The 14,106-nt window shown below is 36.6% G+C and overlaps 1 protein-coding gene across 5 annotated transcripts in view; it reads right to left on the bottom strand.

Annotated features, from left to right (window-relative positions):
- DPYD (dihydropyrimidine dehydrogenase) overlaps nt 1-14,106 on the bottom strand; it is a 369,002-nt gene that overhangs the window by 245,011 nt on the left and 109,885 nt on the right. For all 5 annotated transcript variants that reach the window (XM_075508301.1, XM_075508306.1, XM_075508302.1 and 2 more), the window contains 2 exons: nt 12,112-12,273; nt 2,784-2,980 (listed from right to left, as the gene is read on the bottom strand). In XM_075508301.1, coding sequence (XP_075364416.1) covers nt 2,784-2,980; nt 12,112-12,273 — 359 coding nt within the window. The remainder of the gene's footprint in view (nt 1-2,783; nt 2,981-12,111; nt 12,274-14,106) is intronic.

Raw genomic sequence — 14,106 nt, 5'->3', positions numbered from 1 at the left:
GCAACAGAGATTCAATAAATAAATCTAACAAAAAGATGAAAGTTCTATTTTCCAAGCTACCTATGTATTTGTTGAAGGCCTGTCATTTGCATGAATCTTAGAAGAATCCAGAACAGCACTGGCTGTGTTACGTCACTGTCAGAATTTGTAAACAATTTTTTGCTCTTATGAAACATTTACTTACAGTTTTGTGCTGTGGAGTATACCCACGTAAATGTACATACAAATGTACATATATGTTCATATGTAAATACACACAGTTCTGTGGGGACACATGCATGCACATTTACCATGAAAATAAACACTTTATGAAAGTCAGCTGGTACATGAATAATTCTGCTATAATTTCTTTCAGCACCAGAAGATAGTCTCTGACTCTGCAATGAAGAGATAGAGAGGGAGAAAGAAATGGGGCAGAGGTGCAGGAGGGATGGAGTGGATGGGCACAGTGTCCCATAAATTCACCTCTTCCTCAATTCTGATCCAAGTTAGAGGTGCTTGGACAGGTGCTTGATGTTTCTCAGTGCAAATTACTTTTGCTCAAGGAACACCCCTTTGGCCTAGCGAGAGAAATATTTTGGTATGCTGTAAACCAGTGGCATAGCTAGGAGCATGAGCAGTGGAGCTTGTTCACGGTCTCTAAGCAAGAGCGTGATCTGCTCATGCCTACTCTCCTTATAAAGCATAAATTTTACATACCTGGTGAAATGTAGGAAAATCTACCCATGAATGTGAAAAATTCAGACACGTCCAGACAACCACAGACTTATGCTAGGCTTAAATATCACACCACAGGAACTGCAATCACTAGACATCTTTCTATTGTCTAAATATTAGTTAGCTATGATCTAACATGTATGTGAAGGAAATTCCTAGTCAAAAACACTTTAAAAAGGCAGCACAAACTAAAAAGGGCACAAGCACTGCCCTTCCAAATAGCTGATTCCAAAATTAATTGTCTTGTTAGCCATTTGCAATAGTTTATGAATGAAGCCTTGAAAACACACCCATCAATAACCTAAACTTGTTAAAAGATGTACTGCAAAGACTTACAACTGCAATAATGGATGATTGCTGCCACAGGCCAGCCTCCCTTCTGTTCCAAGATTAAAATAAGGACAAAAGGAATTGATGCCCTTAAACCAGATGTGAAACTTTCTACAATGAATGGAAGTAAAATTTGACCTTGATCGCTATGTGTTCTTTCATAGAATCATAGGATCATTTAGGTTGGAAAAGACCTTTAAGATCGAGTCCAACCACAAGGCATTTAAGACTCAAAAGACAGACAGACGTATTAAAATTCACTGCTTGACAATTAAGGATACTAACAGAACAGGCAAAACTTAGTGCAAGGCTTTTTGCAGTAGAACAAAAACCAGACTGAGCTTTATTTTAAATTCAGATTAAAACATGAAGATCAGATGTAACTTAAGATCACATTACTTCAAATATGTAAGCAACTGCGGCATTGTACTGTAAGCAACGGCAGAAAGTACTGTATTATGTTGCTGAGTCCAACCGGAGTGTAACCTGTCACCAAGTAAAGCTTCACTGTTAGAAACATCTCATTATTTCTTACTACTTTAGAGCAACAAAACCGATTTTAAATCTGGTATTTATGAAAACATGTGCTACTCAACAGGCGAATAGGTATTTCATATACTAAATTCGCAATCCTCTATGGCAACCAGTTCAAGTAAAACAGCTCCACAGTCAAATGCCTATGTATTAACACCTTGATAATTAGGTAGAATACTTCTGAATCTCACTGGGAAAAATGCAAGCAATCAGTTCAACTTCTCCAGCATTGATTCTCTATCTTCCAGAGCACTGAATAAGTATTTGACATTATGACATTATGGATCAAATTCATTAACGGTGTCAACTCTATTGATTTCAGTGATGCTGCAGTGAGAAATGCAAGCACGCCACCCTTCTTTCTCTCTCTGTTTCTTTTCACTTTTTATTTTGTAAACGCTTTAGTGTGAATACATCTTCCACATGTAAAATTTGATTTTGAATGGGTTGGTATCCACCTAGTCAGTTTCTGAAATATTTTATCTTATACTTAGGGATTCCAACAAACGTATAAGATAAGATCTCAACCATTGTTACAGTGGTAAAAATTAATCTTCAAGTGTCGAGGACATGACACCATGCAAATATCAGCCAAGTGTTTACCATACAGGAAAACTGCAAAGGTACCTTCCTTTCTGTATCTGCAATTTGTTGAAAGTTGAGAATTGTAGTGGATTTATTTCACTTTTATGGTATGGTTTACTAAAGCTGTAAGTCCAAGCATACATGATGGATTTATTCACTGTCACCTTTATTTGCATAAGGTAGTTCATGAAGGCATTCTAAATTTAAAATTCTCCATGAAATTAGTATCTGTCTAAAGCATTTTAAACATCTACTAATTCTTTCACTATGTAGAGCTACAAGTACTTCATCTTGTTTTAAAAGTTTCGGATAAGGGAAAATGGTTCCTGACATAATTTCCTAAAGTGTTAATTTGATAATAACAATTGTACCCTGGCATTTTAGAGGTCATATGAAGAGAATATAGGAAATAGGCACCAGATTTTCAGTTAAAGCTTGCCTGTAACTGTACCTATTTTAACTTGCATGATGAAAAATAAGTTTTCCAGATCTGAAATCTTCTACTGTCTTCCTTTGATAAAGGTAGAGGGATCGTGTATAAACTATGTTTGCACAATATTTTTCGCCATGCTTTCTACAATCATTGGAAATAGTGCTTTGTTGTCATTGTTTTTTACCTTAAGCCACCAACGTACTCCTGCTTTTCAAATATGGTGATGTTTGAATAGCCCAATCGAGCCAAAAAGGAAGCACAACTCAAACTTGCAGGTCCTGCACCAAGAAGAGCTATCTTCACATGATAGGCTTCAGGCATATCTTCTAGAGGAGGTAAGGAAGGGTTTCTGATCTGAGGAATATTCATAGCTTTGAACACCTGAAAAGCAATACATTGAACAGGTTACATACTTTACATTCTCTCCTTAAATTTTATCGTGAATAATATGAGGGAAGCTTCCGCTAGTACTGTCACATATCATTGAAGTATTAGCGTAGATCGCTTCGTAACACTATAGGGATTCCCAGCTGACGTGTGCATTTGTGAGGGATGTTGTAGTTGCAGGGCTTGGTCCTTCTATAATTCTTTTTGTCTTAAAAATGTCTGAAGTCAGATCTTTCACTACTCTAAATTTTACAGAGAAGATGGAACCAGACTACCAGTAATAGAATAGTAATACAAAGTCAGCCAGATGGCAGAGAATCTCTGTAACACTAAAACTTTCCTTCCAAACAATGTCCAGATTATTCTTACTACTAGGAAAGTATTTTTGCGAATAACGCAAAGGATTGTAGCACCAGTGAAGAGGTTTTGCTTCTTCAAGAGACATCTTGTGTGATCCTGGATAAATAACTTACGGCTTGACTTTTTAGAGGTGGTAGGTAACCAACCTTAGGTGGTTTTGAAACTTTTTTTAGGAACTGCCCCTAGTCTTCAGTGCTACATTTTCAAAGGGAACCCATGCTTTAGATGCCTCCTCTTAGACAATTCTAATAGGACTTATTTCATGTTAGTTGCTCATCTATTTCAGATGTTCTCCACTTTTTAATTGGGTGTCCAAAAGTTGTAGGCATACCTGAAAGTTAAGACTGTTCTCCCTATGCCTCAATTCTTCACCTGGTGATAATCTGGTCCATTCTGTCTTGACCATTAAAAGTACTTTGGGACAGTCTCTGAGCACTATTATGTATTTATACAGAACCCAACACAAGAGGCTCCTAACCTAGTTGCAATGCCACACAGTTTATTTCAGATTTGCATTAAATCAGTTCTTTGCTCAGGCATACAGGTAAGAGGCTAAGGCAGAAATATTCTACATTCACTAAGCTAGACTTCACTGTCCTGTGCATTTACATACATTGTAGAGAAAGGAATGGAGTATCTATCTTGTATAACCTATAAAAGGAAAGAATAGACACACAGCTCTTGCAGGAAGAGCATAGTTACATCTTTGTTTTATTTTAGGCATTAAGGGGAAAATATTTAACTCAAGGAGTATATCTTTGTAGCAGAAGCACAATATTAGATCAAAAGGATACAAGAGTTCATTGCATTGGCATTCTCAGTCATATCACAAACACTTCCAGGCTGCACCTCAAACACTACCAGAAGACAGCATTGTTCCCCATCTATTTCAATGCAGAACTGTGTTCCATAAGTACTAACTAGTCCTCTAAAATACATACGTTGTCATTTGCCTTAATAAATATCATATTTAAGCTATTTAACAAGTTTACCAACAGTTTTTACTTTCCTTAGAACTTGAGAAGCAAAGGTTTTTCAACTTAAACTTCAGGAATCCCACTCATGAATAGAATTTTTCATTTATGTTTTGAATCAATGTTCATTTTCTTCATGTGTACTTGAGCACTCATGCTAGGTAAACCAATGATTAGTTCCTTCCCCCTCTAAAATTTCTGTGTCAAATTCCCCCAGTCTTTGTAAATTGACATAGCATTTTAACAAACTGCACGAAGCAAGAGACAGATAATTGTTTTCAAAGAAGAATCATTTAAACCTGACAATTCATACAATATGGGAAGGTTTAATGTGGTTATTAATGGATTTCACAGGCTGAAAAGCTTATATTGTACTGTGAAACTAGACTGTGATAACCAAAATGCAATAGGATATTTTTAAAATGTCTGCTTTGTTACATTCACACAGAAATGGCTTGAATGATACCAGATTTCCATTAAAGTCTCATGCAGTTGTTATAAAAGGCTACTCAGTAACACAAATGATCTAACTTGCATATTTAATGTGTATATTGAACACTATGAATATGCATATGCTTAATAAATTTATCACTAAATCTACTTTATTGTTAATATAATTATTTTTATATTTATTACTGAATAGTCATACCCATCAACTAAATGTTATACTGAAGTGCCGCACTACTGTAGTGCAGTGTTAAGCTTCAGAAACCAAGCACTCATGCAGGAAATCCTAGTAGTTCAGGCTGAATGGTCAACTTTAATTCTGCCTATTTGCAAATAGGGTAAAACTGTCTTTATGCAGCACAGCCAGCTTGTGCGGCGATATCTTGCCATCTGGAATTCAGTGGCAGTTTTGCATATTAAGGCTGGCAGGGTAACTGTGTGAAAATAGCAAACTGCTTCAATGCATTTCAAAAGATTTTCACTCACCTCATGGTGAAGTTTCCTTAACTGTAATTCACCTAATTAAATATCACTGAATTCTTCTGTACAAATCCTTCGGTGTGCAGAGATGACTACCTTGCAAGCAAGCGTTCAATGCCACATTATATGCAACTGTCCTCTCCGATTTTTCTCTGCTCAAACTGTGGTCAGGATGCAAGTAAAGTTTCATACTATTGCCTTTCTTGTCCACCTTCCCCTCAAAAAGATGATTTCGTTTTTGTCTGGATGGAGATTTTAGTTTGTTTTGCAGTGCTTTGTAACCACGACCCATTCAGGAAAATGAGACCAAATAATGAATTTTAAAGCTGAATCTCTCAGTGGAAAGACTCAGCCATCATCCCCATGTCTGCCTTTCCTTCTGGCTCTCTCTCATACAGCAAAAGAGGTTAGATAGATTATTAATAGACATTAATAACACTGAGCATTTATTATTTATCTTTTTATCAAATACTATGCAATCATCATTACTTCACCATCCAGGGCCTATTCAAACCCACACAGATTCCATCCACTTCTTATGCTTCATGTCCATTAGGGTCCATAGAAAGGATATCCCAATTTACAAAAAAGATTATGGAGACTTTGTCCTCAAGTGAGATACAATTTAACCAATCCAAAACAGCCAATCGGTTCTGCTAAAGTTCCAACAACTGAAACAAATTCTCTCTTGATCCAGACATTTATAACATACTACAGTTTCCCTATTTGCATCACTTGAACCTATAAAGGTATGAATGCACTTGCTCAATGTTCTCTCCAGCGTGAAATCTGGAGGTTTGTTCTCTTCTCCCTTTTAAATCAAACTTCCTTTCACAGCAGTGGGGTTGGTTCTTGTTCCAAAACATTCAGTATACTCAACAAAGAGCATAATTCCAGGCACTGCATGCAAACACAAGTTTGTATTAAGGTCCCACAATACTTCCCACTTAAACAAACTATAGTGGTTTCGATTGCTGAGCATCCGATTCAAGGTTAATTTTCCTAGAAAGTTTTAGCCAACTCACTTTAGCTGTTTTTCTGAATGCAGACAGGGAAAAGCTTATTGTTCTCCTCACGCAATAAAATTCTGGTTCTTTTCTTCACTACGCAACCCTAGTATTAGCATGTTTTGATGAAAAGATGTGACATTTGGCAGAGAGTGGCAGGTGACTCAGAGAAATGCATTTTGCTAACCAGTTGAAAATCATTTTATGGCATAGTAAGCATGATTTAAATGAGATAAAAGATAAAAACATCTAAACCATTTAAAACATCTAAAACCATTAGAGCAGGTTAGAACTGTTATTCAAAATAGTTATCTCAATTTTTATATAAATTAGAATAAATTAAAGTAACTCACTTCAGTCACTTTTGAGTTTTCTGATCATAATTTTTCTAAGACAAATATACTGTAGATACCCTTCTCCACCTATTTGCAGAATTCAAATATGGTCAGACAGTTTCAATCTAATTCACCTTTATTTAAAATTATCTTTGGGTATGACAAAGAATGTGTTAAATAAAACAGTAAACAGACTGAAAGTTTAACCTCAATGTGAAAATGTAAGAAAGCATTTGCCTAATCCTATGAAACAAGATAGGCTGCTAAAAAGCATATTTGGTAGTCTCCAAGACATACACAGAAGGTCACATTTCATAAGTGAAAAGTGCATCTCTTTAAAAAATCTCTCATCTTTATCACAAAACCTTCATCAACAGAAAAAGGCTGAAATAGAAAAAAATGGGGAAAATGGAAGGAGCAGTGGGAAAATTTAATCTTTTAGTAACATAAGTTTTGACTTCATAACTAAATCCTTTATATTCTGGAGGCATAATGCCTGCTTCCATGCTTAAAAGACTAGAGAAATAAGTTTATTAGTCAGGTTTGCCGTTACATATCCTTCACTAAGATGACAAGATACCAAACAACTACTGACGTAGACATTAGCGTCTACCTGGTATTTATTTTAGTGTGAAACATACCAGTATATTCTGAATTGTTATCAGATTTTGCTAGTGCACAGAAAGAAAAATACAGGCAATGAAACCAGTAACATGTAGGAACTGATTGTATTACTTTCACACTTTCCCACTGGTTTACATGGATGTTTATCTGTAGGCTGGTTTACATTAATATGGGGCAGTTGAATATTTAAAGGAGAAAATAATATTCCGCACGGATTTTAATAAAAAATTAATCAAATTGCATGCTCAGTTATATTCTTGAAGTTGTCAAATTACATGATCACACAATTAATTTCATTTAATTGCAGTGGATAGCACAGGTTGTACAGGAAGTGGTTTTTCCACAAATGTGAGCTAGTTAGGAAAATTTATTGATCCTCTGTCCACAAGATAACAGCTGAAGGTGTAATACTGCAAACTTTTATGCAAGTAGGTGAATGTTGACAAAACTAGGGCCTAAAGCGCCTCATTAAAGACTTTTCAAACCTACATAACAACTATACGTTAATATTATCCCAGTCCCAAGAAAACCCATGGATCTAGGACATTGCAGAGTCCATACATCAAAATCTCATGAATCCCACCACTAAAAAGGACATAGCAACATTCATGTAAATGCCTTAAAAAAACCAAAAATGTTTAATGTCTGCAAAGCATGCTGTAGAGAAGTTTATATAACTTGTCCAAATATCAGCAATTGGCTGATTTTTTTCTCAGGCCAACTTTCAGCATTGGCCTGAGAAATCAGAAGTCCTCAGATTCATCCCCTGAACTGTTGTAGAAGGCTACATCATCCCCTTCAAACAAGCCTAAAATTTTATAATTGATTATTATAGGTTTCAACATGACTTAAAAGGGAAAATAACCTAAAGATGTGTTAAAATAAAAATGAATACTGACAAAGCGAGTTTTCTTTCTGTCTGTCCTGCTGTCTTAGCTCCCCAGAACAATCCTCCTCTGCTAATCCTATCCTCTGTCACCATCTGTGCCGGCGACGGCAAGGGGCCCAGGCAGCCATCCCAAGGCCGTCCAACTGCAGGAGCCGCAGCTCCGCAAGAACCACCTTCTTCCCCCACCTATGTTAAGACTGATCAGAACTGCCAATATGCAACTAGAAGAGGGACTCTGAGCCCGAGGGCGCAGCGCACCCCTCCATGGCAATCCCTCTGGACAGCCGTTGCTTCCTTGCCTGTGGTGGGCTGGGGGAGACGGGCAGTTCAGCATTCGGCGGGGGACCCTCACCGCAGCCCACCTCCCAGTCTAGGCGCTCTGCTGAGATGCCTCTAGGTTAGCAGCAGGTAAGCTTGTACAATGCATCTTTTAGGAAAAAAACATATCAAGTTTCCTTTTCCAATTTCTTTCTGCTGCAACAGCAGCCAGAATACATCTCCAGAGAGGAACAAATCACCAGAACTGTAGCTGGCACAAGAGTCACAGCACTAAATGATCTAGTATTTAAATCTAGTATGCAGCAATTAAAATAATACATTTTCTATTTAGCTCGTGCTGCTCCATTCAGAATGATTAACTAGAAACACAGGAGAACCTTTAGGTTCAGTAACGTCTATCCAGAAATGTAAGATTTTGAGGGCTTCTTACTAATACTGCAGCAATGTAATAGATCATGCTTCTTTTTTACTGCAAGCTTACAAACTTGTACTTGAGTAACCAGTAATTTTAGTTTATTTTGTGGGACTGACAGTCATATAGCTCATGCCTGTATGTATTGTCACTGCAATCTCAGTATATTTTCACTGAACTTGTGTTACAAAAACAGAGATGTTTCCTGATTCTAAAGTACTTGGGCAAAGGAGACAGATAAAGACATTAATATAATTTTGACCTGTGCAGTAGCAGGTGTAACCTGCGCTTGACACTCATCATTTATAATAGTGAGCTTTTACTCCATGTTATTCTCTAGATGCAAGTTACCGTGGTAACTGCATCCCAGTATACACATTCTACATCACAAATACAAACGGACATTTCCTTTTTTTCCACTTGAACATTTAACTGTCAAAATCCACATTTTTTCAGACTGGATTACAATTTAGTTTGAAAATGAGCCTAACATAGTTACAAAACTATATGGAAGGGTAGAAGGAAAATGCAGGAGGTGTGAGGTGCCATTTTTTTTTTGTTCTACCGTATGCAAGACAAATATTTTACAATTAGGGAGTTTTATCTGCAGTATGAACAGATGATCAGTCATTGTTCAGAAGCACAAAGGGGCATACGTCATACCCATATATTTTCCATTTTAAACCCACATTCCTGCTTTACTGCAATTTTATCTTTTATCTCAGCTAGCAGTTGTGCCTTTTTATTATCGCTCACTCTCGTAATGCATCAAGTGTATGATCCTCAGACTAATTCCAAGGAAAAAAAGTCTAAAACTGGCTTTATGCACAATGGAGTTTTCAGTAAATAAGCCCCTGTGGGACAAACTATTACACAGTGCATGAGAATTACCATGCAGTTCTCATTAAGAGTAACACATGTTGCACGCCTACATTACACAATTTTCTAAGTTACTCGTATAGGTAAAGCTGCGAACACACTTCGCTTACAGTACCTGGGCCAATTTTTGTATGAGCAGCAGTTCCTCATGATTTTCTCCAGTATTTTAATCTATATTTTTATAGTCATTGTTACTTGGAAGCACTCATACCATTATATTTTTTCAACTATACATACTGTCATAGTAAAATTTAACTGAATGAAAGCTAAAAAAAAAAAAGTATTAATTACAAAAGTAACTGCCTATTATTACTAATTATGAGTACTACAATGCATAGAAATACTTTGTTAAACAGCAGTAAATCTAAAGGTTATTAACAACTAATTTTAACATTTTAGGATTCTATAAAAATATTAAGGATAACAAAATTTATTGAAATGTTATTTTTGTTAGAGTGCTAAATAGAACTGTACAACACTTTTATTTTGTTAGAACTCTTGACACTAATATCTCTTTAAACAAACTTGAAACATTAGGAGCAAAGCCATTCTGAGCTGTTCATCCTCTCTGCAGTTTTCATATCAATCATTGTGCTAGCACTGAACTTTTTTAATAGATTTCTAAAGATTTTTGAAGAAAAATGGCAGATATTTAGCATTATCTATCAAGCCATAATTCCTCTCTATTAATCATAGCATTAGGGCTAAAAGGAGACACAAATCAAGTTTTAACAGATATTACTTGCATTAGGTTCCTAAACAGTAATATTTCACCATTGTATTTATCATCTACTTGACAACTGTTTAATCTTTCTTTTTTTCTTTTTGGTTTGTTTTTTGAGGTTTTTTTAGGGAAAAATAAGTCTTCTGCTTCGCCACAAATATTAAGTTTTTACATATAAGGAATAAAAGCCATTAGAAGAAAAGCTAATAAAATTGCCTCTTGACTGATAAAACCCAACCATTGAATATACACGTAGAACAAACAGTGTCTCTAACCTCATCCTGTAAATGAGAACTTTGGTCCAAACTGTAGTGATTCTTACACTTGTATGTTCAAATCTCAAGAAAATCGAAGCGGATAGCTACTTAATGACAGAGGTGAGAGAAGGTTCAGCAACAGCTAGCTGAAAAGTTTAGCAGGTGCTCCAGAAGCTTTACAAGTCTCCTGGAGAGAAGAAAGGAGGGATACAAACAGATGAAAGGAGAAGAACTGCAGCAGGTAGCAACGTTTGCTCATCAAATCATGACCCACAGCCATTGAGAAGGGGTGTGAAATCTATGAATGACAGCAGAGGAAAAAAATTGGCCTTACAGACATATCATCTGTTATTTCCAGATTGATTCACATTTCTATTTTGGTCTGTCCTACAAAGTTTTTTTTCTCAGGCTTTGTAAAGGTGACTGGAATTTCATCGTATGTTTGTAAATATGATCAGCCAAATGGCTCAAGATACAGAAGAGAGACATGCTCATTAGTTAAGGACTGTATAGAAATGTGCAATCTTAACACATGCTTATGCCTTTTTTTATACAGCCACAACTTCCTCACTTTTACAGAGACCAAAATCACAATTTTTACCCAAAGATACTTTCAGACAGATCAGATGAGGTGCCAGCTGAGACCATGAGTTTGGTCCAAATTCTCCATGCCCTCAAAGGAAGTTAACAAATGAGCAGTAGCCTCCGTCTTTCTTCAGATGGAAATTGGAGCAGTGAAACTATACAGTCACAAATAACGCACATGCACCCCAACAGAAACCCTTGAGAAGACTTCCTAACATCAAGCTGCAAGTAACAACCTTTGCTTCAGTAGTCAAAATATACACATAACTTTATCAACTAATAAATTTATACATTCACACATGTGTGTGCATCTGTATCTAGATAGATGCACAGAGACGTATATTTCAGGTCAACCTGAAACTACTTATTTACTTAGTTTTGGCAAAACAGGACAGTAAAAAGTCTAAATCATCTGAAACTTTTCCTTTGCCCCAAAGCCGGTACAAATGCACACTAATTCTGCTATAGGATCTACCCTATGCCAGGAACAGTTCTACATCTCCTTAACATGCAGTTACAGATGCAGGTGCACTTGATCTTTTTCCCTATGCAGCCTACTTCAGTAACATCCACAATTTCACCTGGTTTAGATAAATCTTCCATTATAAAACCAATTGTCTCAACTAATAGCGTTTCTAAAGAGTCATCTTGTTCACAAATAATGTTCCTTATGTTCCTATAAAGTATTGCATTATGAAAGCATTTCTAAGCTTCTGAATGTGCTGTAAGAAAAAGCATAATTACTCTAACCTCATACACCTTTATTGTATTAGTACCAACTTTTTTTTAAACAAATCATTAACAAAGGTAACCACTTAGACGATGCTCATTGGTACATACAAACAATTTAAGACATCTGCAAGTCCTACCTACCTCAGTAGCAAACTGCTGCAATCCACCAATATTAATTGGTCCCTCCTCAGTGGCATACAAATTGCAGCCACCAACACAGAGATCTGATGTTGGACACACCATTCCGCATGTCAGGCCAAGTGGATTGTCAGAAAGAATCATTTTGGCAGCTCCATAGTAGTTCTGAAGGAAAAAGAAAAAAAAAAAGGAAGAAAAAAAAAAGAGAGAGATAGTCACATATCAAGGCAGCAAAAATTCAAAAGTTCAAGAGAAAATACAAAATACTTTTTCGTTAACCAGCTAGTAAAATAATATATAAATATAAATATATTAAATAACACTGACATTATTTAAATGTACCAACATGTTATACAGCATTATGTCAAAGACACTGGAAAGAAAGTCAGCAAAATTGTTCATTATGCAAAGATAAAACTTTTTACTTGCAAAATAGTTAAAAGCATCTTCAGTCTGAGGTGATTGTAGGATTTTTAGTGGCTCAACAAATGTACGTTCTAAAACTACTGTGCCTGCATTAGGTACTTGTAAATACTTTCTCTAGTTCTAGGTCAATTGGGCAGTAGCTGCGCTGTAACCCATGTTGGAGGTCTGACCAGAAAGTGCCAGTTAGATTATCACTGCTTTATGACACAGGGAATGAAAAGCTTATTTTACACATCTGTGCACAGCACCTCTGCGGACATGCCTGTCCTTCACACCAGATCAGTAGTGCCAATTGCCCCAGACCTGTGATGAGAAGAGAAGGTTTCCTATGCAGCTCCCTGTTTTGCACTACTGAATTCTTTTCTGAACTCTTTTTCCTCAACCACATGCTAATCAGGGCAAACACTTATTTTCCTGTTTCCCTAAATAGCAAACCAGGGAACTGATTAAAGAAGTTATGTACAATTCACAACTTCACAGATTCTCAATATTCAGTGCACGTCTTCAGAAAAGGAACAGTTTCCTGATATATGAGAGCTAGCAAGATTTCTTTCCATAATAGAAGTCTAAGGAATGGACATTAGCAAACTCCCAGTGCCTGATGCTGTGAGAAAAGAAACCCTGGTTGTTTTTTCAGACTGGATAATTCTCGTAAGAGGGAGCATCAGAGGAAATGCCAGGAGTGAACTGAAGTCTCATTTAGAGGGAGAGAACTACTAGTGGCAGTTCTGCATTTACATTACATTTACATTAATGAAATTATGGTATAATTAAAGCAAACCATTTACATCCTATCTTTTCTTCTCTACAGTCAATATAGAAGTTTACTTAATTGTAGACTCTAGTTCTTTCTTCATTTTACCACTCCGCCCATCCCCTCTAAAAGCCCCACCAAGGAAAGTCCATGAAGATGGGTTAATGCTAGAGTTTCCTTTAAGGGCCAGAAGACAATACAGTACCCCTTAGAATTAGCACACGGCTGAGGTTCCACAAAAGTTTCTTCAGTGAGAAATTAATGCTGGGATCTCATTCCAGCTTTCTCCAAACTAGCAATAACTGAGGGATTAAAACACAATATGTCTCCTTCCTCTTCCACCACCTCTTCCATATTCCAATCTTCAGTAATCATCACTAACATGAAACTGTTTTTTATAACAAATATATTTACCTCTCTGTCCCAGGACGGCTAACTCAGAACAGCCAGAAGATGTAGCGTTCAAACAACGTGGAGTACTTGGTCACAGCGGACCCTATGCAATGCCTGTCACTTACTGTCTGTCAAGTAGGCTAATGTACACAGAAGTGTTTATTCAAAGCAAATGCTATGCCACACAGAGCAAGAATCCAGTTATGAATAAAAAGAGCAGTATCATGATCTGACAATATGGCTAACAATGGGTAACAAGATTTTGGTTTGGGAGGTTCAGATTCACTAAAGGCATATTAAAAGACTGAGCATAAAATTCTTAAACCAGATGCTATAGACACAGATAGAGATTCCAAAGAGAATGCCAATGTTTAAGAAAGGTATTTGCAGATGTAAACTGGACCTTTTGCTCACAGATGCTGGTC

Source organism: Mycteria americana, chromosome 7 (assembly GCF_035582795.1).
Source record: "Mycteria americana isolate JAX WOST 10 ecotype Jacksonville Zoo and Gardens chromosome 7, USCA_MyAme_1.0, whole genome shotgun sequence".
NCBI classification, from domain to species: Eukaryota; Metazoa; Chordata; class Aves; order Ciconiiformes; family Ciconiidae; genus Mycteria; species Mycteria americana.
Note: the sequence above shows the minus strand (reverse complement) of the source record. Positions and strands in the feature narration are given on the sequence as shown.